The sequence below is a fragment of the Polyergus mexicanus genome, unplaced genomic scaffold, assembly GCF_030449975.1.
Source record: "Polyergus mexicanus isolate NDT 795.1 unplaced genomic scaffold, iyPolMexi1.0 SCAF_10, whole genome shotgun sequence".
Lineage (NCBI taxonomy): Eukaryota > Metazoa > Arthropoda > Insecta > Hymenoptera > Formicidae > Polyergus > Polyergus mexicanus.
In genome coordinates, this window is record NW_027223330.1 from 3,263,450 (window position 1) to 3,291,011 (window position 27,562).

The 27,562-nt window shown below is 35.9% G+C and overlaps 1 protein-coding gene across 15 annotated transcripts in view; it reads right to left on the bottom strand.

Annotated features, from left to right (window-relative positions):
* The window catches only part of LOC138936797 (ensconsin), a 139,045-nt gene that overhangs the window by 94,091 nt on the left and 17,392 nt on the right, over positions 1–27,562 (bottom strand). For 2 of the 15 annotated variants that reach the window (XM_070302505.1, XM_070302498.1), the window contains exon 1: positions 16,766–16,838. The exons of 11 other annotated variants lie outside the window; for them this stretch is intronic. In XM_070302505.1, the coding sequence (XP_070158606.1) occupies positions 16,766–16,823 (58 nt within the window). In that variant the 5' untranslated portion in view covers positions 16,824–16,838. Of the gene's footprint in view, positions 1–8,688; positions 8,723–14,828; positions 14,837–16,765; positions 16,839–27,562 lie in introns of those variants that run through there. 2 more of the 15 variants (XM_070302501.1, XM_070302504.1) reach the window with 2 other exon arrangements.

Consider the following 27,562-nt stretch of genomic DNA (forward strand, 5'->3'; position numbering starts at 1 on the left):
TTAGAAGCGTTAGAAGATGAGCATCGGTTTTATAGGTCAGTATAATCGTTTCTGTACATGGCTATATATATATATATATATATATAATATTTCATGTGTATTCTAATTTCTCTATCTGTAGTTTTACGAGGCACATTCTACGAAAAAAGATATTACAGATAAAATTATCTCTAAATTCGAATATAGAATCTCTTCGATCAAAGCAAAATGCAGGCTATGCTTGGCACACCGTGTATAAGTTTAGCGCCACTTTATCGACTTCCTGCTGCATCAACTCTCACCTTAACTACGTAGTAACGTCGCCGTCTTTAGGATGCATCAACCGAATATCATTAGTGTCATTTACTATAAATTGACTGCTCGATATCTCAACTGTTGCATTGTAAAACTAGACGAGAGTGCTTTCGAGTGAATTTCGAGATTGTTGACATCTAATATCTGACGCAATAAATATCGTACAGCGCGGAAATATATTCTTTTCGTGATTTCTCGAGAAAAGAGAAAAGCAGAGTAAAAGAGAATAAGCTTATAATTATTTATATCTGTTGAAAAGTTTATATACTCTGACAGAGAATATAAAACGAAGATACAAAACCTTCTATAAAATCACGTTACATGCGCTGTGCGGATCACAGCGCGAATATCCGCGGATTAAAGATAAATGACCGTGGTTTTAGCGCGATATCGCGCCATTCGTACGCATTCTTCTTTCTCCTCGAGATGCATCGACTACGAATATACACGCAATATCGCGAATAATATATCAAAGCCGATGTACGGGGGAGCATAGATGCGAGTGGCTTCCTCGCGAAGTCTCGACCGACATTTCCTGTTTATCCTGCGTGGTGATGATAAATAGCGCGGTACGTTCGATGATACGGATAAAGAGGAAGAGAGAATTATCGATCCAATACCGACTTAATTAAGGAGCATCGTCGTGATTACGGCGCATCGCTATTACCAGCGTAATCTGTCTACTCGTTACGCATAATCTTGATTATTCATTGTCAATGGGACCGACGGTATAACAATGCACCGGATGGCTCTAAAAGGAAATCGATCGGCGGATTAAGTACAGTTATTCTGAGATCGTCACCGATTAATAATCGATACCACACCGTACGCGATACACGCTGTTAATCTTAATCAATCCTCCAGCGCGTTAATAATTATCCTACCCATCGCGAATAATTCCTCCTTCAGTCGTTTAGAAAGCAGAGTTAATCTTAGGGAGGAAGAAGTGTCATATAATCTGACATAAAATAAAACTGTAAAATATTCACATTGATTAAGACGCTGAATTTAGAATCGCTATATTCTTCATCTCGCATTGTGCTATCCGAATATACAATAAGTGTGGTTTAAAAAAATTAAACGATCAAAGGCGACATTTATTTTTTCAAGAATGGATTTTTTTATTATTTAAAAAACACCAATTACTTATTGTTAATTTTATATCTTCTTTTTTATATTCAGTTTTGACTATCGATTCTATTCCTCAACATTTCAACGCGTCGTCTCTTCTCATTTATGATCTCCTAAAAGCATCCCTACAAAAGTTTTGTTAGTAGATAAGACTGTCCACAACAGCCGATCCAATTTGCCTAAATGTCAGTGGAAGATGCAGTGAAAACTGTCTCCTCGCTTTCGCGCGCGCTCTTTGTCTTTCTTTCCGTTTTTTTTTTTTTCTCTATCTTTCGAGCGTACTCGACTATCCGTTGACCGTGGCACTAATGAAGAGTACACGAACTAGAGGATGCTCTAGCCGTCTAGCCATCGTATGCTACGCAAAAGGAATGGACGAGGGTTGTCGGGGTGACGGCCGCTGGTGTCCGACCGAGGGTCGATACTACGACACCGACGTCACCAATTCTCGTTCTTCGTATCTCAAAGATTATCCCATTAGCTATCTTTTGTTATAGTCCTTGAAGAGAAGAATACGAGCTTCGCGGAGCGATTCAATACGTATGAATTTTATGAGTATTAAAGAGAATATCGCGTTGCGTTTTAGACGTAATCCATTTTTATGTTTACGATATTCAACTATCTAATTAAAGATTATAGTATATTTTTCGCGTTAATGCGCAGCGATATCAAGCACCGTATCATTCGCTGACGAAATTAACAAATTTACCAAAGAAATAAGATAATAATATAAAAGCTATCCGTTTTTCAAATATTATAAAAAATTCTGAAACATATTTACGTTGCTGGAACAAACGTCGCTGCTATTTTATATATTTCTCATTACTATTATAAATGTTGTGCGAGTATGATTTGTCTCCGAAATCTCGCTCCTAATATATCGAAGGAATTCTAATTTTATTTTCGAGACTTATAATCTCTTTGTGTGAAAATTTATCTTTTCAGGAAAGAATACAACTTTCCATATCACAAATGATAAAGATAATAATATGCGTAGCGCGTTCGCGCGTTCATTTCTCGAATAAACGGATCTCGTCGTGCGCGATTCTGGTGGCCGAATGGCGTCGCCGTTATTTCACCGCGGCAAGAAGTTTCAAAATTTACGATCCCCCCCCCCTCCCCCGAGTACCGTACACGTGTCCCAGTAACCCGCAATTACGCACCCGACAAAGGAAGGAAAAGCGAGGGCATTGTTTGCGACTTCGCGGAAGTATGAAAATAATCAGCTGATTTCTTGCCGAGCATCATCGAATCGTATCTCGCGCCGCGTTCACCATTGTAATCATCCTAGTACACAAATACACGTTCACAAAAAAATCTTTGTAAGAAAGACTACATCTCAGTTTTCCTTGACGTATATATTATAAAGGAGAACAGAAATCTCAATTGTTCCTTGCAACCAAGATAATATTTACAACGATATCTTTCCGAACTGACGCAACTAAAGTCGGATTCTTGCTTATAGAAAGAACATCGCAATTTTGATATATATTATCTTTTGCAATTCTGTCACATAATATTTCACAAAAAATTTTCTAATATCGATTCTCTAATCATGTTTTATTTTTTTACTATATAGATAAAGCAACGAGATGTAAAAATTTAGATAAAGCGTAAAGTTTTATGAAAAATAATTATATAAATAATCTTATACCCTGTAATAAATTTTTTTAATTTCCTGTTTTAAAATTTAAAAATTATTAAATATAAGCGAATAGATATACTATTCGAACGATCGCACGCGCACGTTACGCGAACCGCGATATATCCAATGTCAGTTTGGTTTCAATGCATTCCGATTGCCGATTGTATCGGCAAATACGATTGAACGGAAGCGTTCGATGTTTACGTCAGAATCTGCACGTATGCAACGTGTTTGGGAATCGTGATCGATGTTTGTAAACGGCCGTATAAGTGATCACGGTATAGTGTGTGTGGTCAGACCGTCTTACGGACGAATTACGATTGCGAGTGTCACAAACAAGAGAGGCAAGGAAGAAAACGCGACGCGTTACTTGTTATACGCGATAGGAATAGAAATTTATAATGAAAAATAAAACGGAAGTCAGGCGTAATTCTTGCGAAACCGAATACGAATTTCACAGTCTACATAAAATTCCGGGCGGAAAAAAAAAATACATTTTCTCAGTACAAATAAATGGTAATATACTTTCTATTGAACAAGTAATATTATAGCAAACTAAACTTCGCAACGTACTATAGCAAGAAATTAATATTTGTCTAGATTACAATATTATTTAATGAAAATTTACGAAAATAGATAAAATACAATGTTTATTTTCCGTTAATTTTACGCATCTATTCTCTTATTGGAGCAAAGTATAAGCTGTTTTGATTAACGTTTACCATCCACGCTACGTTGGCCCAGTTAAAGCGCCGTCTGAAAGTGTAACTAATTAGACACTTTCGAAAATTACCGCAGAGTGTGACGTGACGGTGTTTCATTCAGCTGCTTTGCCGCGATATTAATAAATGTAATTGGAGAAAATCTACATTCTATTAATAACATACGATAATATACAAAAAAATTCTTACCTATATTTGTATAATAATTAAGAACATGAAGAAAATATTGAGAGATCTGAGAACGTGCACGTTAATTATAATATAAAATATTTCCTAAAACTTGCATAAAATAATTTAAGAAATAAATGCAGGAATTTTGAGAAGAATTGAAACTAATGTACTTCGAATGATACTTAATTTAATGAAATTACAGTTTCTGAGGCAATGAGCCAAAAAAGTATAATAATAAAATGTAATGGAATTTTGCCCGACGAAAATTTCATCTTACTTTCAGAATTTTCTTGGCAAAACTTCATAATGTTTCGGGAAATACGAAAATATTGTTTTTTAATGGCACTTTCGAGGAAGAAAGTTTTTTACTTCAAAAAAGTTTCAAACTGTTACGTGACTATATTAACAAACGAGTTTCAACATCTTTTTCGCTTCGGACCTATGTCTACGACAAAGCGTCGAAATATAAATTCACCAAAAAAGAATTAAATTTATATATCGTATAAATATATAGTTACAATATTAAATAAATTTCCGAGTAAATACCTTTAATCATTTTTTTTCAACTAATAACGATTATAATGGTTAGAAAGCCGCAGAAATAAAAATAATTGAGAAATATTAGCGTAAAAGATCGTGCGCAATTATTAGGCTAGTGTAAACACGCGCTACAATGATTACAATGTAAAATCTCGATATGCTTTTTCATCATCGTTTCCGTTTTCGCGCTAGATGCATCGGCGCGATCGCGTCCAATCCATCGTCATCGCTCGAACGAGCGCGATTTGCGTAGGCAGTTCTCTAAGGAGAAACGGCCGTGATTGAGAAGTAAGTATACGAGAAGTAAGGGGATAACCGTAATATCGCGAAACAGTCGCGTATAAAACTATGACTTATCTCAGGTGATCGCGAGCCGCGCACCTGTGACGAAACAGTGCGAGCGAGCACACCTTGTTTTTAACACCTCTCGTGCGACATTAACGGAGTTAACTAACCGCATGCATTAATAACGCCATTAGCAACATCGTTGTCTGTATAAGATAACGACATAAGAGAAATCAGTTGATCATATTTTTATGTAAAAGACACTGTTATCGGCGTCAAAAAAATTACACCGATAATATAAATCTTGAAATTGATTAGATACGTAAAAAAAAAAAAGTGCATATTTTCAAATGAATATGAGCTTAATATGTTGCAACATTATAAACTTTAATAAAGTTCTAATTCTTCCTATCTCTGTGAAGAATCGACCTGATTAAGGCTGAATATGTGGGACGTTCGTTATGACGATTAACTCGGGGATCGCGTCGTTATTACTCGTCTTTTAGGTCAACGATAACATAATTTGAACAAGTCACCCTATGATCGGAATAGAGTCCCTTCGACAATGAAATCGCCACGTTCGAATACTTTTACCGCATCCCTGCATAATTAACTCGAGCGTCGCAGCAAGGGTTAATTGTATAACTTGAAAGGCTAATTAATCGCGGCGAGAATGATAAAAAGAGAAACGAATCGATACAAAAATAGACGCGCATGACGCTCTCGATTTCTCGCGGGAGAACGATTCCGATATTACTATTCCGTTCGAGCAATGCTGATAAATTCGGAAAAATCTCGAGCTTCCCTCGTTTTCTCAACCGCCGTCGAAACAGGACGATCGGCAAAAGCGGGTCAATTCGTTCCATTTAAAGTCCCGGCAACGATCTCGATTACGATCTCGGCCGTGATTTACGAGCTTGAACGCGAGCTCTGCTACGAGGGAGAAACTTCGCGAGCGCACATCAAATCGATCTTTTGTCACACTTTAAACGCGCGGTTGCCCTAACTTAATTTATGACGGGATGTTAAACGATAGATCGCTCTCGCGTGGCGGTCTTTGCCAGCGAGCAGACTTCTCCGACTGACATGTCGGTCGTTTCGTCTGGTTGCTCGCACTTAAACGTAATCGACATTGTACTTGATTTCCCCTCATGCGTATCTATACACTTATACGATCTTCGATCGCGCGATTTGCGTTGGCGAGATAAAATATATTCGCGAAATTCGCGAACAGTCAAAGGCGCCTGATAAATTTTGCACGAAATTAATCCCTGAAAATAAAAACGAGCTTTCTAAGGTATCGAGTGTTTATTTATTAATGCGCGACATCGTTTTCTTCAGTAAATTCTTCTAAGATACGCAAGATTACGGAGACACAGAAGATTATGGAAAATATTTTAAGTTTCCGTTAAAAAAAGAGAGATTGAAAGAATGGCCCGAATTAAATTCTTCATGAATCGTTTCTACCATAATGATGGACACACCCCAGATGCAGATAGTATCGAATTCGTTTAATCCGAAGCACGAATGACCGCCGGCCGTTCGGACGAAAGATAATATACGAATCGAGGACAGTGATTTAGGAAAATACAATAATTCGCTTTCTCGCGATTCAACGGCCGGAAACTTGTTCGTCCGCAGGGGGTTCAATTCAACAATTAATCGTACACGTATTGAATAATTTTTACACGCTTTCTAATGATTCTGCTAAATGTTAACAAGTATAGATATTAGATAGTGCTAACAGAAATTATAATAAAAAAATAAAAAAAGAAGAAAATAACAAGCTCGACATTTAGTTCCGCATTTTCTAGAAACACGTGTAACTAAAATTTATCATACGATATTACAGATTGTTACTTTTGATTATAAAAGTTCCAGAAAAAATGAAATATCTGTTTAAATATTTGCGAAACTAGTTTAATTGTTTGATGCGTGCAAAGAAACAGAAGAAGAATCATATGTCACTTAAATTTCTGGCCTTGCAGCCTGTAATAGATCGTAACGAAGCATGCGTTAAAAAAAGCCACCAATTACATGCGCGACAAGTACAAATAGCTAGCAAGCATGACAGTAGCGGATGATACGTATAAGGAAAGTCTATGCTATTTTAACGGTACCAACGACGAGTTCCTTCCACTGGACAACGTGACCTCTTTTTTGCTTTCTCGCGTAATTAACCGTAATTTTGTAATAAAAATACCGCGTTGTTTCTGCACACATCACAATTATTATCGTAGAATTTCATAGAAACGTTCAAAGTAGTGTCATTTCGTGAAATTCCGAAAATATAATTATGAGATTTAATTGCTCATTTTTACTATTGAGTCTCATTTAACAGATCATTAATTTACACAGAAATATGTACTTGGTAGATAAAAATATCCAGTACGAAAGTATTTTTCTGAGATAATTTAAAAGTATTAATAAAATAAAAAAGATATATCACAAAATATAAAGCACTGCAGTAATTTTTCAAGAAATAAGCCAGTAATGTCGTGAGAGAAGTATGATCATGACACATAATTAAGAAAGGTATTTTTACTTCTGGAAGAATACACGCGCTGCGCGTTATCATTTCGCGAACCGACCTTAATTGCTCTTAATTCAGCGAGAATAAAGACAATTAACAGTTCGATCATTGGTACATTTCTTGCTCCGACTCTATATAATAATTAAACGCTTGTATCTCACCGATATTCGTTGCGTCATATCTATTGACCACATCATACAACAATATCCGTTTAATTTTATTCACTTGATTAATTTCCGACAGATCCTCCTGTTACGTCGCAATATCACCGCGTAAATACATATATTTGTATATTTGAACAATTTTATTATTTACCGAGATAGCTACATTCCATTAACATTGCATATGCATGTTTCAAAAATTTATTACGCTTTTCAATATTGAATTTAAATTCAAATTAACGAAATAAATATTTTGTGTAAGATATTTCATATCTTAGCTAAAAATAATTTACTTTATTTGTTGAATAAAAAAACTCTTTCTTGTTTTTCTCGAAAAAAAATCGAGCGTTACTATCAATCGGCATGATCTTAGAATCTTATCTCAAATTGGAACATCGATGCGATCGTTGCCAACTGGCAACAGGATACATTTAAAGATTAGAGTATGGTACAGCATGCCTTCATATATTATATTACTCTGAAACTTTCTTTCAGCATGAAAATGCAAATATATCACTGTCATTGTGTTAATTAATAATTCATTTTCGCAATAAAACCGCGACCGATAATAATAACGTGAAGTAATTGTGACTGTGTCATTTTTATAAACGCAAAATAAAAATCATTAACAGAGCCAAAAGATTTTGTCACAAAAAAATTGGAATTTTATACAAAATTGCTTAAAATATTTTTGCATCAAATTCGATGATGTAAAAACAAAAAAATAAAAACAATGAAAAAGACGAGTCTTTTTTTTTTTAACATTTTTTTGTTGACGTTCGCAATTTTTGAATTCGCTTTATTTTTAAATATAAATTATATATCTTCTAAATAAGTTATATATCTTTTCGATTTCTTGCATTATTTTCTATGGATACTCAGATGAAAAGAACGCGTCGAAACTGCGGAGAAACGATCGCGTCGCGGCGATTTTGCGGGAAAATCGGGCCAAATCTATTTTCAGAATTCAATCGTTACTCGTGTCTCCTCGCAAAGCTTTTGCCAAATGCGACCTTTCGCTAAGTGAAAAATAATTTAGACTGCATCATCTAGATGCTAATTGTCAAGCAAAGAGATTAATCATAAATAACATCTAAGAGAATCGCCTGGAAAGTTATTTTTTTAATTTCGATATCTCATTTATGTTACAAGATAAAAATCTGTCCGATTCTCGCGCTATCGCAAAAGATGCTAATAAGGATTTACCTGGATTTCGGTTAGCCATTTTTATAGCTCCGCGAGATAGAAGACGGAATTATAAGTTCTCAATTCGAAATGCTGAGCGCAGTTTTACAAAGTAATCTGTCACTCACCTGTAACAAAAAATACATATTTGTAAGAAAAAGATAATTAAGTGCATAAATATTTTTTAAATAAAATAAACACGAAAGTTTTTCCATAGACAAAGATGCAAGAAAAATTATAATGTCGTTAACGTCGCGTTAACTTATACCAAATGAGATTCCAGCCTTATGTAATGTATATGACAAATTTTAATTAACGCTAACTTATGCAAAACTAGGATGTTTATCCTCTACTATTTATCGCGAGAAAGGAAAAATAATCAAAATTAATAATTTTTATGATTTTACATTTTCCATGTAGACAACTTTTCGCTTTCTTTTCTAGCTTTCAAGGAGTTTATTTCAAGGATTTTCTTCAAGTCGATTTTTGCATCACTCGTTCGAAAGTTGTTTGTAAAGTTGTAACAAAACCATTGGAATATGACGAAAAGAAGAGAAAGATAGAGGATATTCCACACGAGGAATGCATATTTCCGATAACGCAGATAGTAAACAGTGATCAATGCTCAATTACATTCCGTTAGGGAGACTTAATTAAATAGTTGCCGACTCGCGTCGATAGGAAGCCGATTAGAAAAGCGTAAAAAAATTATCATCAAATATGCCGCTCATTATTTTTTCATCAATGAAAACAACATGCCGCTTATTTTTGGAAAATTTGCTCCATCTTGATTTAAACGATCATTGGATATGGGAGAACCCCACGTCGATAAACATTTATTACTAATTGAAAGGCAAAAAATTGTTTATAAATCATTTGAATTGATAATATATATTGTAATTAGAAAATAATTTCATTCCTAATAAATTCCCTAATGTTTTTTTTTTGAAATATATACCGTTAGTATGTAAAACTTACTAAAGAAAAAAAATTATAGAACAAAATTTTATTTATTTTAAACTTATCGTAAAGCAAAATTTTCCCTCTAATTATAAATACCACTTCGTAAAATGGACAAAAATTCATTATAAAAAATATTATAAATTATATATATATATATTGAATTTTCTTTGCATTTTCTTTTAACGAGGCACGGTATTGTCAGACATCCATCGCCTTCGGGATACGTTTTCCGGAACAGAATGCGCTGCATTCGCCGACGACTGTAGGAATCTGTAACCTCGACGTCGAGAATAAACAGGCATCGAGGTTTTCGAGTTCCTCTCGCCAGACGTCGTGCTCGAGAAATGGTGAGAAATGGCGTGTTGCCTACGGTGGTAATGATTCGAGGTGAGAGAGACGAGTTGGAAAAATGCGGCGCGCGCGGGTCTCGAAAAGACGCATTTAGAGCGCTATCTCCTTGTCCGACTGGTATCGTATGGAGAATCGACCCACCTCGTTTGTAAAATTAGAACCCCTACATGCCCGGCACGAGATTCGCATTCTTTTCGCTTATTATCCTAATCCTATGGCCATGCGATATGAGGGGAGAAATCATATTATAATAAATACTAAACGCCATATACGCAGCGATCATTAGTAGCGATCTAGTTATAATCGTGAGAATCTAAGCTACGGATTTAAATAAATTTAATCCATCACAAATGTATAAATTAAAATGGAAAATCGAGAATGTTAATAACTATATTGTAACAAGTAGTCTCTCTATTATAATTGTGTCACGAGTATGTAATCCGTTCTATAATTAGTGCGTAACCCGTGCGTAAAATTAGAACTTTCGATTTGGCAGAGACGCGATTGACGTTATATAGATTTGCGAGTTCGAGCACCTTGTGGATGCACTCTCGTTTTACTCTCTTTCGTTCACTTCGCGAATATAATTTACAAATACATATATTGGATAATTGGAAAATTATATTCCCGACTGTATAATGAGACAGTTAGAAAACAGTTGCGCGGAGATGATATGGAGATAAACTGATTCATGCTGAAGATGATAATTAATTAAAATTATCGGTATTATCGACACTCGGATAAATTGTCTGCTACAAATTTTCATGATTACCCAACTTCGACATTAGTGATTCTAAGCGAATAATTTAATGATTTCGAGAGCAAAGGAGAGAGAGTAACGAGAATGCAACGCGATCGAATTAATGGTTATAAAAGCCGCCTTGCACGAGTAGAACGCGATCCTAATCGGCCACGAAGTGACCTTTTCTCTAGGAAAAATTAACAAACAAACACGTCGAATCGCGAAATCGAAATCTAGAGACACGTCTCATCGAATTTCTGTAATTCTTTAACAATCGTTAGAAGTTTAAATATTTTATTACAAATTTCAATTAGTAATTATATAATTAGATTATTAATTAATAATTAATAACCAACATTACTAACTTCTATCTACGCGGCTGAAATTTAATTAGCTCCCTAAAATTTCATTTTATTATCTCGATTGAATATTGGGAAACTGAAATTCGATTTTCCACGAGGCCATCTCGCAATACCCTCTAGAACGATTCTCTTGAATTATTTTCAGGAGCGTGATACCGCATCGTTACGTTGCCCAATCTCTCGTTGTCAGCTAATTAACTGCAATACCGTTGCCATATTATGAAACTGATTATGCAGAACGAGCGATCCGCCTTGAGCGAATGCGCTTAATTGAGGTTTTCGGTTTCGCGGTACTTACATAATAATAATTACCGATCGATTCCCTTCGCCAACAATAAATCGATCTGCGAAAGTATGTTGCAGCTGCCACAAATTTATCTGTAAAAAAATCATTTCTATGTCCTCCGAGTGTCGTATCGGAGTTTAGAATTCCGATCAAACGACGCGACAAAAAATTCTGATAATATTAAAATCAGAATGCTGGATATACGATAACAAAGTAATTTTTCCTACCGATAACATTATCGACAATGCACGCGTCAAATCACATGCATAGATAACATAAAAAAAAATGATCTCGAAAGCTTTAGATTACACATTAATATTGTGCGCTTCGGCATTTGTCTAATCAATATGTAAATTGATTCGATTATAAGAAAAGGTAAGAAAAAAATTAAAAAAAAAAAAAGATCCGATTATATCGGCGAGAGGAAGAAAGCGATCAATCATCACTTTTCTTATTATAAACCGTTCGCAATTAACGGTGCAATTATACAATATATGTAACGAAGACGATAATCTATAATTTCGTCTCGCAACATTTCTTTTTAAATCGTGAGTCTGAGATAAATACAACTGTTAATTGGTATTCACGACGAGAGATTTACGAAAAAAATCTTTAAAATCTATGATTTTTTTGCTGATGACTTCGTACTATTATCGTTGTTATTATCGTTATACATTATATCAATCGTTTACATCGGGAAATGACGATTCCATTATAGACATGACAAAAACGAATCTTGTCATTGTGACAGAGTCGCATGTATCATTTATTGATTATTGATCTAGTAGCGATTGTGATTAATGATCGCGTCGCGGGACAGCGAACTATTGACGTTTCCCGTTTCCACGCTTTCTTTTCTTTAATCTTTCATAATCAGCACTTTGCCTGACCTTTCGCAAATTAAAGATTTCATAAGAAACAATTCATTTGACGATTATCGTAAAAAATTAGAATATCTCTAAGCTGCTAATGGTAAAATAAAATTAATTAATTCGCGTGACAAAATTTAATTTAAAAAAAAGATGCTATCCTATGTAATATATGTACTGTTAAAAACTATTTTTCTTTTCGTAAATGTTTTAGTCCGAGATGCGCTTCGGAGAAAGAGACTGATAGACGAGCAGTTATTAGTACTTGGTGTCGATAAGTGGCAACTTGATGAATCGCTTGTTAAGCACTATAATTACTATACCGAGAATCCGCCGTGCGAGATTACGGAACTCGCTACCGCGAGACAGGCTGTGTTTTGTGTCGGGTGAGCCGAATCGCGATGCGCCGATTAGCGATCATCGTCTCGAATCCGATCGCATTAACCGATAGTAAACCAAGACTTCTGAGTGCCATCGATCTCTCGATCAAGCATGCTCGATAATCGATGGTTCCTCGATGGCAGCAGCTCGCGATGGTCCACGAGAAATGCCGTCACAATCTGTCTACGTCCTATACGATTATTACTAACGTACTATTATTATATCGCTCAAGGCTTTTTCGTACGAGGATCATATGTGTCCCATTTTTACCATATTATTCCTTTTCTTTTCAATTTTTCGCAAATTTTAAATCAAATTGTCTACAACGAAAATAATAGTTGGTGATTTGTAATTGTCATAAAATACATTGATATTAAGAACAGTTTTAAGATATCAACGACGAAAAAAAAATCTCGTACGTTTCATCAAACCGATTTAAATCCATGCCGAGTAATTTGTCAAATTGCGCTAAAGATGAATTAAGAATTTCAGACAGTTCCTCGACACTGTCGAATAATTTAAGCGGACGCACGACAGTCTCCAATTGAGATTAATTAGAGGTTTTTTAAAAAGGAGGGTCAATGACATGCGGACGAGTTTTCGCATACGATTGTAATAAATCGGTTTTAAGCCTACGTAAAACGAGAAATGCGCAAAACGACTTTTTCGATTTGCTGAACGAAATCACCGACAAGATAACATAACGGCAGAATTCGTTCCAGATCGCTCGAAGCGTCGCATTAATTTCGCTGCGGGTTGACGGGTATAAGAGTATGGGAGAAATCTAGATGTTTAATCCGGGAACGTATAATAAATTAACAGAATTATCCGGAATAGCAGGTTTTCATCTCTGTCGCGGAGGTGATTAGGTTTTCACCGCGGTTGCAATCAAAATGAGATACTTGACTTTTGAAAGTTCCGAAGCGACGAGAAAAGTCGCACTTGCTGGTAATGCGATATCAGGTTAATAGTAATAACAATTAATCACAAGCTCTCTTAGCTTCTTATATTCACTTGCAGAAAATATTTCTTCAGTATTGATCATTATTGATAGGTATAATCAAACTACTTACTCCATGACACAAACAAGAATATTAAATATTAAAATGTTTTTTTGAATGATACCTAATAAAAAAAAAATATATATATATATTAAAATAGATGACAAAAATATTAGGATATTATTATAATGCATAGATATCGAAATACATAGCTGTTACCCGTTCTTTTTAATCGGATTAATCTTCGAATCATCTATGGCGGGGCTCTTCAACTGGCCTTTTATTTCAACTACACGATAAGTCTCGAAAAAAAAGTAGATGCATATCTGAATAAGGATCTCTCTTCTGCAGAGTCAACTCTATCGGAGAGCTATTGCTGGTACACGTGGGCAATGATATCTAGTATGCGATAGCGATTTCGCCATAGATCGCGTAAGCACGGTGACGGCATTTCACTTGAGCCCTCGCGAGCGGTAGCGTCTCGCTAGTCACGACTCTTCAATGAAATCCCACGAAATATCCGTATAGGGACATGGATCTGGTAACGCAAATTTTAACGCAATCCGTTTAAACTTTAATTATTGAATGTGAAAAATATAATCAATGCGTTTAAAAATAATTTCCCTCCGAGAGGAATAATAATAATATGAAAAAAATAAAAACCTAAATTACTTTCTTACATTCTCATATCGATTTACTAAGAAGATGTATAAGAAGAAGATATATCGTGTCATAAATAATTTAACAAAACGCAAAAATACACACAGTAATATTTTACTTTCTTTACAAGTTGCGCTGTGCTATAATTCAGATACGATTCAGATTACGCTGTAATAAAATAGTTCTTTCAACAACAGCCCTGTCAACGCGGATAGAAATAACTCACAGACTCGCCTTTAGGCGGACGTGACGTTACGCCCGTGTCAAATATTTTTACCGGCACCGAACGGAAGTCGTTATTTTTGCCGCTTGTCTCCCTCTCGTGCGAATCAATGAGAGGATTTATTCGCGTTAATCGTGTCATAAATGAAAACTGAATGACATAATATGTTATATCATTTTTCTTACATTATGAAAAAATAATATTTTTCAATATCTCTCGCAATATACGATGTCGCGTACAAAGTGCACATACGCAGAAAGAACAAACGTCGCTGCACATTCAGCGAATGATTCAGCTTTTATGCGAAGGTTTAATATAAGTACCGCGTAAGAAGAAGAGGGTTCCATGTACGCGAAACTTTGTGTATCTTCGTAGTCGGAGAAAAATGTAATCCCAGATGTTATCCAAATCCGATGACTGCATTTTTAACGTTGGTTTAACGACGTCCAATGCTAACGTTCCATTTGTTTGAGCCAATCATTACGCGTCGATTATATCTTTGCAAATGTTCATCGCAAAAAAATGTTTCGGAGTGAGAATCAAAACATTAATTATAAATTCATTCTTGACAATTCTATTTGCTATTATTTATAAAAATTATATATGTGAATAAATAAATAAATATATATATATATATATATATATATATTTAATTTTTATGTAATTTTTATATAAATAAAATTTTTAAAACGAGTTACACGGGATATTAGTCTAATATAATTTTATAAATAAAAAAAACTTTAGACTTTAGACTTTAAATAATCAAAGAAATTGACGATAAATGATGAATGATCAAGATGATAATAAAAATTGAATGCGCACTGTAAAAAGTCCATTGATATTCTTTCTTTAGATTTAAAAGAATTAAATAAAATCATTCATATTAATCACTGTAATCAGTCAATTTCTACATCAGCTTCAATGCGAAGCAATCGGCAATTGCGGTTCGTTAGATTGCTATTTTAAGAAAAAAACTGTTCCATCTCAATTACTCCATATCCCACCTTACCCATATTACAGCAATGATAATCGGAGCAGAGATAACCGCTGTAAGTTGCGCGTCACAAGTGGAATCAAATCGAATAAGTTATTCGAATGCGATTAAGAAAACGATTACCGATATACGGCTTCCGAACAGATCGAACAGTCGTATTATATCGCGGGCCCGTTATGGACGATTTGTTTTCATAAACGATAGCGTGATGAGAGATGGTCGACGCTAAATTTAGCGCGCCTGTTATGGCGATCGAAAAGCCTCGAGGTGATAAGAGATAATCAATACTCTGTTGTCGCTCTATATTCTCTCTATATTCATCAAGAAATCTATCATTTATAATAAGGATTTTCTGCAATCGACCTTATAATCGACGAATCTCTAATAATTATATTTTTAATCGATCACAAAAGAGAGTGCGATAAATACGATACATTAGAAAGCCAAAAGCGTGTAGCTGAATTGAAGCATATAATACAGATCCTGTCTAAAACAATGATCAGGAATAATATCGTAGAGTTAATTTCTGCAGATCTCTGTCAGCTATTCAACAAGACAATATCTGGGATAAATTCATTTCGCAATATTCAACCTTGACACGCAGGAAAAGCAATGCGATAGCTAAAAATATCGATTTTAATCCTTCGAATGACGTGCAAACTTGAGAATCTGTGTCATTGATAAAAGTGACATAACTTAAAAAAATTAATTCGAATAAAATATCCGCCTATTATAGCACAAAAATATTTATAGATTTAATTTGACCAAACACTTTCAAGATAGATCAGATCCTTCAAAGCTCGTTATAAACAATATTATTTCTTCCACCGACACGTTATTTATTCACGAGACATTTATAGATCAACGATCTAACAATCGTTGACGCGAATTCAAGATCATCGAAGAAAGAAAATACTTTGAAGGGAATCTTGGCGCTCATCGCAAACGATCCGACCATCTCGCCAAAATTTGGGCAGGGTCTACGGCCCGGCGAACAGTCTCGCGTGAACACCATTCGACCTTCATCTTCCTCCGTCCGTTTGCATAAGTATGCGAGCTCTCTCTCTCTCTCTCTCTCTCTCTCCGTTGAATCTGACGGTACGGCAAAGAAGCAGCGAAGAAGCGTAACGGCTGAAGAAAGCTGAAGAAGCGTTCGTGACGGAAGAAAAGGGAGAAATAAGAAGAAACCTCGAGAACAACCTCGGCTGGCATCCCGAACGTAAGAGAGGCAGCGCGGCAGCACAACGTGCAGACAGGAAACGTTACCTCGAACGATGGTCGTGACTGGCCAATCGGAAGCATCTAGTCGCTTACAACACCACATATCGCCGAAGGATAACACGAGGATATCGATATCGATGAGGAACGCGACAACCGAGAAAGAAAAACCTCTGGACGACGACTGTTTGAGAATTTTTTTCCTCCCGGACACACCAACTCTGTTCTTGCTCGAAAGGTGGAGCGCGGTGAACCCCTGGCTGGCTGGCTGGCTGGCTGGTTGGTTGGTTGGCGTCGCGACGCTGCGCGGTGCCGATAGTACGCGGTCGATAGATGTGACGCGCCGGGTGGTTTTCCCCGGTTTTCACACGCCGCAGTTGGCGGGGCAAACCAGAAGATGGTGTTGCTGAGAGCAACGCGGGTGGCCCCACGAGGAGGACCTTGAGACGCTACATCGAGCGACGACGCAACGTCGAAGATGCCGTCGACGATGACGTTGGCGTGAACTCGGCGTGGGAAGGACATGGATTTCTTCGCCAAGATGGTTACCGACCGCGGAGTGCGCTTTGTTTCGCGAAGCTGAACGAATATGTATACAGCAGACACAAATTTAAATGGAGCTCGACTTAAAGACATATACGTATAAATTGTGAGCATCGGTATAATTTATAATTTTTTTAAAATTATTTTCTCGATATTAAGAAACGCTATTCTTAAAACATGAAATAAAAAACTCGATCGTTCAATTTTTACGATAGATTTATCTATCACAATTTATACTTGAATAATTTCAATTATGTAATCTAGCTAGAATAAAAAAACGGAAGATTTAACGGAAGAGTACGCACACTATCCCAAGTTTCAATCTTGTTCGAAGCAAAACTTAAATTCAAAGATAAAACGAAAGTCTCGCAATGGCCTGTTAAGATCTCGCAAAAAGATTCAAGGAACAATTAAACGCGATCCGCAAGCGGACGGCTCGCGGGCGTATTGTAATCTCGAGAGGCAAACTCAAAACTATCCGCGCGAGATTACCGTGATTGACCGAAGCTTCGATTAATCGATTTATGGATTCGACCTAGCGCCTCGCAGACAAATGCCTTTTCGCATAACGGCATACAAGCGAAACGTCGATTTATGTGCATTCCCCCCCCTCTCCCTTTCTCTCTCTCTCTCTCTCTCTCTTAATTTAATCTCGCCGACAACTTCTGACAAAATCTAATCAACGAAGACTTTTTCAATTCGCAGAATCGTTCGTGTGAAACCGCGCGAATTATGGGAAGGAAGCGAACAATACCACATAAATTCGAGACATACTCACGTAAAGTAAAATCAGCATTCTCGCTCACTGCCGAAAGCTGCGAACTATAACGATATTTAATAACATGTCTCTTTCTCTCTTCGCCGTTCGCAAATTATGTACATACAGCCTACTAATTTCGTTAAATTATAAAACCTGTATTGCGGAACCTGTATTTTTGTCTTCAAAACGATACGATGCCGGCCATTGAGATTCTGTTCTCTTCAAATTATAGAACTTGAGAAAAAACGAATGCAACGAATATATCTTTAGATATTTGCATTAATAAATTAATGATTAAATAATTACAACGCGCGAATGTAAAAGATATAATTATCTATTTTTTATGATTTATATTTGAAGCAGGAATAACTGAAACGTATATCATATTCTATTGGAAATAACAATTGTGATGTAAACGATACAGGAAAGTTAAATTTTTCGAATCTATTCTATGTTTGAACTATGCGCTGTCGTTCACGAGATTGTTTCAAAGTATTTATCCTTTCATTCCGTGAGGTTGAACCGCAGATTTGGGTTCTAGGAAATCAGCTAGTATTCCCGAAGGGTGAATCCGACACGAATTTGACACGAAAGCAGACAGGCACTAGCGGAGTACGAAGAAGCTGGTCGGGCTTGTTGGAATCGCGGCGGGATTAAACAGGCAAATTACGGGTTTGCAGATCTCGGGAGGAGAAGAATGAGAGAAGAGAGAGAGAGAGAGAGAGAGGGAGAAAAAAGATTAGAGAGAGCAAGAGGCTCGAATGGCGAAAATAAAGAAAGCGGAGGATAAAACGTCTCTCGGCGAATTCCGCAGGTTATACGCGGACGTGGGGCATCAACGAATTTATTGCATCCTCGGGACCCCCGGTGTAATTATCCCCGTACCGAAATTCTCGAACGGGTGTCCCCGAACGCGGGATCCGAACGTACAGCGCAACGCGATCGTGGATAAATTTCTTGAAATAAGTTGCCACAACCGTTCTCGCCTTCTCTCTCGGCGATAAGATTTCTTTTAATAATCAAATTCGTCAAAAATATTTTCGACAAAAGTACATTCTTCCGATTAATCGATTCGTAAATATTTTGAATATAACGCGGAATATTTTTCCGCGTAAAAAAATAATTTACGCACATATAGAATATCGTTCGATTAATCTTTAGGTAGTTAGGTAAGAATTTTTGCAAAATTCAAGTATCCGATAGTATTGGGAGAGACGCGTGTGCATTCCTCGCTTTCGGAAACTCGCGTCCATTTTACAAAAGATGGACACGCCGCATTCCGTGAAAGCTAAATATATATCCGGGGCACGCATAGTTTCCGCGCGCGAATCTCGCGGATCGAGAAGAACACCGAGATAATCCAAATTCCCCGTATAGATTATATCCGCTTATCCGTGCGAGATCATGTACGGATTAGCCCGATACCAAATGCGGAAGCACGCCGTAGTCGCGAATTAACGATGTGCGAATTAGGGACGCCAGTATCACCAGACATGTGTTTGTCGTAAACTAGAAGTTTCCGAATCAGATACATTTCGTCACCGACATTAGAAGAAATAGAAAAAAAAAAAATCGACTCTTTTATGGATCGACTTTTCAAGAAACAATATTACGTTAAAATGTTAGTGAAAAATAATTTATCAATAACATGTTTTTCATGTCTGAAAAGAAACGCGAAAAGGAAAAAAATTTTATTTATTTATTTTTTTTTTTTATAAATGTCAATGTAATTAAAAAATTTTTGATATGAATATAAATGTGCAGATAATTTGTTAATTCTTTATCCTCGTCGTAAAAATTTTTATTACTAACGTATTTAGATTTTCAGATATATATTTGATTGATTTAGCAAGTGTTTGGGAACCCCTGTCAGGTATGATGGAACCGGTAGCATCTACCGAGTATATTCAAGTGACGAAGAAACATGAGAACGCGTCGCTATTTTCATAATGAAAAGATCCGCCCCGTTAACCGCTGTTAACCCTTGCCCGACACGAGAGTATGCTTGAAATTGCATTCGTAGTTTCTTCGTAGGATTCCGTACCGGTTTTCAGAAGACCAACCGCGCTTCGATACGCATTTCGTCGAGAGAACAGTTGATTATGCCGTTACCTTGCGTACAACTTGAAAGAGTTGTAACAGACATAAGATTCAACAACTTACGAGATAGATGTGTCAGAATGTGAAAAGCAAATATAATATTTCTCGTTTCAATGAACATACATATGTATATATAATTATCTTTTTATAGATTATTTTTATATTTCTCTCTCTCTCTCTCTCATCCAATAATAATAAATATACACATAAAATCACACGTCATTAATATTCTGTCGATGGAAAAGTATCATGGACAATAACAGCGACGAGCTCGCGCTGATTACCAGATAGATCGATCTAGCGAGAACAGCTGGTTTCTAGCGGAGAAGTCGTTTGGTGAGATCATTATCGCTTGTAAATCGTCATCAGGCTCGCGGATCCGCTACTGGTTTCGCTACACTGACATGAGTTTTTCTGATCGTCGCGCGCACTTTAGCGATAAAATCGTATCTCGATCACGGCGATTATTTATGATATACCATGAGATATAGCAACTCGTTTCGGGTTCACGTGGATGAGAGTAAACACGAGATTCGCCGTGTAAGACAGGTCGTAAAGTTGCTTGTCGTAATCAAGACAGAAAAGAATTTTTACAAACTCGATACGTTAGACGGAGCAAGTGAAATACTCGCACGATGACAGAAAATAAGGTACATTTATTTTTGCCGCGATTGATGATGCAAGGTCGGCTGTGACGTTAGCGAATGGAGAATTTCAACGACAAATTGGTGTTCGCATATTGCAAACCGATTTTACTAATTTCTAAATATCTTGTATAAGTGTGTTTAAATGTAAGAAACTGTATTGAAATATAATTTAAATTAAAATGCATAACTAAAACATTACAATCTTCAACTTTCCACAATTTCTTGATAACAGGTTTAATATATGTATATATTCTTACATCTTTATATTATATAACTTCACCCCTTCTAATTTTTTAATTACTCGATAAAATCCACTTCAGATGATCTGTAATCTTCAAAAAATTTATTAAGCGTATAAAGAGCTATATGTTAGAAAGAGCTTGCGCTTTTATAAAAGCAAAAACTTTTCTAGTCCTTTGTTATATTATCAATTTTATTAGAACGTAATATTAGCAGTTATGTGCGAAAGAAAAATTGGACTCGCACATACGTCTTGAAATAGCATAAAAATGAGAATGACACACACGTGCCTGCAGGCTACTATCGGCTCGAGACGTATGTCGGGAACGAACCCTGCGGAAAAGCACAACGTGTCGCACACGCGTACGTTGGACTTAGCTATTTTCGCGTCTGGGCTTCCCAGAGCACTCAGCAGACCGCCACAATTGCATTCCGATCGAGCATACGTTTTCACGGTACGTTTAATACTTTTTTACAATAATAGCGCATCATTACTATTTGGTATATTTTAGACCTATAAATATCAACATCGTATCAATTAAAATATAATATTTTTATATTATTTCTAATCAAACAGTATGTTTGCGAGTTCTCATAAAACTCTGAGTTGGAAATATATTACACTGAGCCATAGATTTCAAGTGTTTTATAAGAAGTGCAAGAGTTCAAGGCGAGTTACGAAAGAAGAGCGAACAAATTGAGCAATTGCGAATTTCGTATCAATCGATAATGTTAAGAGCATTTGTATATTCTAGCACGAGATAGGTAATAATTCTCAATATCGGCATTTAATAAATTGAAGCCGTAAAAATGTAATGTATTATCGAAAGAAAAATGTATAAAAAATATATGCAAAACTTATGTAATATTAAAAGAGTAGATGTGTGTGTTTTAAATGTGTTTGTCAAAATGGAAGAATTTAAAAATAGAGCCTTAAGTTTAAACTATTATATAAGTTATCGCGCACCTGCGCGAAATATTAAAAATTCTCGAGAGAAATTTTTACAGTCGAAAGAGTGTCGTGGCGTCTTCTGTAATTCGCGTTAAAAACACAGACATGCATTATACGATATATTAGCCTCTGAAGCTGCATCTCGTAATCTTTTAATATTAATCGAGAGGCGATAACCATACGATATACTCGCGGATACGCGTTTTGAAAAGGTCACGAAAGGCAAAAGGTTTCTATTTAGCCGTCGAACCGCGAATTCCATGCGATTCGACCAACGATATCGAGAGATTAAATTTCGCACGTACATCTATCTCGCCTGTGCGCAGAAAATTCCAAGAGTTTATAAAATCTAAAGTAAATTTAAATAAATTAAGAAACAAAGAAATTTATATCATTAAATTATTAAGGCAAAATCGACTACAAAGTGATAAAAAGAATGTATGAATCAATTGACAGAGAAAACTTTGTATACGCGAGTTAAATAAATTTCATGCAAAATATACAACGATCTTCCAATAATATTGCTATGAATATTGCAACGATCGAAAGTATAGCGATATAACGGCGGCGGTAAGTACATTTGCCAATGGATTCGTTTGGCCAAGAAGATTTCAGTTTGTCGTGACACGGCGGCAGCGAATTATTTCGAGCTTCTACTCGTAAGAGATGTGACTAATTAACCGCCATCGTCGAGATTCTCCGAGTTCGTAAATGAGTCATTTCTATGTGGCCGGATTATTGCGAGCTCCCATCGATCTCGGCGATACCTGCGAAACCGGCGGAAGATTGAACGTAATATCTTCTTAATAGTCGATAGATGAAGCGAGGAAAATCGATAATTATGGCAGGCTGTTCGATAAAATTAATAGAGATAATCTATGACCTCGAATCTGATATTCTTGCGCGAAATACAACAACGGAAATAAATGTACTTCAGGCATGGGAAATTCATAATTACATGCAAGCCACCCCCCCCCCCCCAATGAATGAATGAACTTGAAAAGAACATTTCAATCTAATATCATATATTCTTTCGAATCGTGATATACGAGTAAGTATAGTGGCGAGTGTGATAAATTAATAATTATACAACACAATGAGCATGCTAAATCGCGAAAAGATAAGTATTATTATGACAAATACTTGTAATGCGTGGAAAATCGACAATTATATATAATGCGCAACGTGTGCCTATCAAAACTGACCATTACCTTATTAATATATTTTCCAGGCAAAAATCTTTATTTAACGACAACGCGTGCGCCAGATTAAATTTCATGCTTCGTACAAATGTTTCTTCGCCATGATTAATTTGCAAGCAAGTATGTATCATTAAACGGAAATATTTAAGCATAACGTATCGGTAAAATTCGCTAACGTAATATGCAAGATTTCGCCAAGCTCCAAGTGTTATATTAAATTCATTAAAAGATCTTTGAGTGCATTATATTTATAATCTACATGATTATTTCGTTTCGTGAAATAAAACGTGATACAAAAGATATGTGCAACTAAGGGTCGAGTTAAATGCGAGGTATCGTTCATTAGAAGCCGCGATTCATCATAAAGACGGGGATATTTCAATGTCACCTTCCTTCCTTCATTATCGCATATAATGAAAGTAACTGTAAAAAAGTGCAAGAACGATTCTTAATCTTCTTAGGTTCGAGTGAGCTTTATATCTGAAAGCTCATAAGCGGGTTGGCGCCAAGTTCGCGACGATTTGATAAAATACGCGGGGCAACCAATCGCGGAAGTGCGAAGGTTGAACATAAAGTTTGTGAAGACAATGAAAACTGACGCGCGCGAAATAATAACGGTGCAAGATTAATGTCGTAGATGGTATCGTAACAGGATTGCCGTTGAAATGCTCGCGCCTCTCCAGCTACCTCGTATATGTACATATATCTTCCGAAGAAACGTTCAAACAGCTTCATACGCTTATACGAAATCAATCTCATTGGATAGAAAATTTCTCCCTGCGCGCAATAAATGCGATTATTTATAAATTCTAAAACGTTAAAATTATAATTTTCGCGAATATTTCTTCAATTTCAGAGAGCGATAATTTATTTAAATTACTGGACGAAATAAAAACACCATCATTTCAGTTTAAGTGCTATTTTCATCTTCTCGCGCGGCATTCGTTATTAATACCCGCTCAATAGCTTCCGGCGACAGTCCCATATGACAACGGCAGTGTAATGGACTCGTCAAGCAACACTTATGAGATCGAGTAACTGTTTACGATAGCTAAAAATTGACTAAAAGATTTCGCCAATAACCGAAGAAAATCGCGCATGATAAAATTCGCATCGCGTACAAAAAAAATAAACATCTCTAAAAAAAATTAAGTATGCATCCAAATTCAAACGCTATTATGTATATATATATATATTAAAACCCTAAATTATCAAGATAATACAAAAGTTACAAAAAAATCCATGATGCCTCCATCCGGTCCAACGACCTAGATCGATTGGCTGAAGCGACGAGTTGTTCACGAGAGACCTCCACCTCGGCCTTGAAGAGCACCGACCGTCCTAGCAAAGGTGAACCAGACAGACGAACGGTGTGCCTTCAACAGCGTGAGCGGTCCATCCGATCCGCGGTAAGTATAATGCGTGATTTTCACGCTTATGTAAGAAGCCCGAACGTTTTCTTGCGGACACGTCATATGTATATGTCGTCGCTAATGCTATAGTCTCGCAATCGTTTCATCCGTTCATCTCATGCCGAGACACGTCAATGCAAAACGATATTGGACACGGTATTTCGTTCGTATAGTATACCTTGGTATTATCTCGCTTCAATCGGAAATGTATTTTCTTTTTTTTATCGCGTTTCAAATCAAATTTTCCAATAAAATTATATTCTTCTCTGCGTGAAAAATTACTTCGATACATGAAATACATCATCTTTTTATTTCTTTTAAATAGATATATTTAAAACCGTAATGAATATGTGCATGTTATAAAAATATAAAATTTCATTCTTTATTTCGCCTGAAATAATTACAGTCGATATTTTAAGAATGATATTCTTTTTCTTAATTACGTCTAATTTTTATACTGAGCCATCAATAGTATTAATTGCATGATACGAAGAAAAAGGTAACTGTAAGACGAGCCAATCTCTAACGGACATTAATCAGAAAGATGATTCACGGGTCAGCGAGCAATCTCTATTAAAGTGATCTTTATTAAAGCGATCGTGCAAATAGTCGTCGCACTTTCTAAGCACGCGTCTTTTTGCGATGTGTACATCCGTTTTATTTCCGAAAACTCGAGTTTAACGGCATAATCTGCCATTTTACAGTACAGAGACCACACGCGAAACAAACCGGATAAACAAGTCGAAAGGGAACTCAATTGAATTTAGTACGGTAATTAACTACGCAAGCGAATCATTTGTCGGGATACGCGATAAGGATTTTACCAGTAACAATCTGTAACTTTCATCGGTTTATCCTGTAAACGATTCATTATCCACTGCAATTTAAAAATATAAAATATTATTACGTAATTATAAATAATAAATTAAAAAAAAAAGATATTATGTTTTCTCTCTAACAAGAGAGAGAGAGAGAAAAATATGCTCTCTCTAAAAATAAGAAATATATCTTTAAAAAAATAGTAACTCTATTATAAGTAATCTGCTATAACTTGACTTGTCTACAACGCTTTTAAAGCGATTAAATCTCATGATTACAACGATTTACTTACTACGTAAACCTCTGTGGAGGACGAGTGAAAAGAAGTCGTCTCACGTCTCTATTGTTTCTACGCGATATTATCACATCGTTGAGCACGTGTTCTCGCTAATAACAACCGAGTCGAATTGTAGAAGAAAAGACGTAACGCATCGCGCCTTTCCATGGTAAATCGTGTTTCGATTTGCATCTTTTCTCACTATTGTATGTATCTTCCCACGACGCGCTGCAACATTATCTTCTACGTGTCCGAACAGAATAATTATGTCCAAGATCTTTACTTTTAAATGTGACGCAATCGGTAATATTATCTTTCACTGGAGACAATATTCTAAATGTCTAGATTCGTTTAGAATTATATATTTTCGCAACACTAAACTTCATTTTAACAATGTTTTCTCGAAAAATTTCGATGATGTTTAAAAAATGACATTCGTTTTGAAAATAACATCCTCCATAAATTGATCCTGCTCAAATATACAATGGTCAATTATCGCAGTGAGGTATAGAGGCTATAGAAGTACCATGAAAGCAGTCACACCCAACTAACTAAAGTGACGTTAAGTGGGCCTTCGCTTTAACATCATTGGCCTCTACACGTCAACACATTGGCCATGCCGGATAACTTGTTCGTTCCAGCCACACTATTCCTGCATATATCTGTCATGTTTATGTAATCGCGTAATGAGACGTAAATGACGGTTCTTCTTCATTTGCGTTCTTAAAACAGGAGAATCTACTAAGGAAATGAAAAACTTGGGAAATATTCTATTATGATAGAAATTTATACAAATCTTAAAAAAAAAAAAAAACAGTCCTTTTACAAGTTCTTTCAACTATACATTTTTAGAATAATTTAAAATCAATAAGTAAAATAAAAGCGAATCAATTTTACGTAGAATTTAGATAAAAGTTTAATTTAAAATAAACTTTAGCATTAAGCGTAAACACTATTGTGCTACAAACTTTTTATACATATCTATAGTTAAATGTCAAATTAAAATTTATTAAATTCGGATGTTATTTTAAACATTTTAAAACTTTACGTGCAGTTCTTGTACTCGATAGCCAATCCTTGCGTCTTAATCCCGATGGACAATGGATCACGAAGCGCAACGAAAGTCGACGAGGGTGAATGACCGTAACGAACAATCCATACTCGTGTATAAAACGTTTCGGGCGATTTCCTCATTTGTCGGTGTTTGATTCACTGTGACGATTGCACAAGGGTCCGGTACAAGGAGAAAGCCTCAAGGCGAGATAGAAAGTACATGGATGGTTTTCAAGCGAAAGAAGACTCGATAATTTCGCAAAAGAAGAAGATTTCTTTGTGGCAACGTGTGACAAGCGAGCGTGTGTCAACTTCCTCTACGGAAAGAACAGATCATGTTATTGATCTATTCCTTCCATGTTATTGATTATTCCAGCAAATTTTTATTTCTTATTGATTTCTAATGATAAAATATTGCTATCAATACATAAATAAATAATAATAATAAAAAAAAAAAAGTAATTGTCATTCGCTAAAATTTTCCACTCGAAGAATTCCTATCTCGATAAAAGAAGACATTTTTTTTATTTGCATTAGTGTAAATTGCAATAAGTGAATTACATATCGTCGAATTTATGCTGCAATTAGAATTATGATCATTTATCTATAATCAGCATCACGTTAGAAACAAATTACCGCGAACGCATTCTACGATCGTTTATCACACCGTTAAGAAATCTATCGACCAAGCCTACGGATATCAGTTTCCATTGGAACGTCTACTATACGCGAAATCCACTTTCCTGAAATTATGCCGCGCCCAATAAAGAAATGAAACCATGCTACACACACACACATATATATACATATCACCATTTGATAAAAATACTGATCTATCAC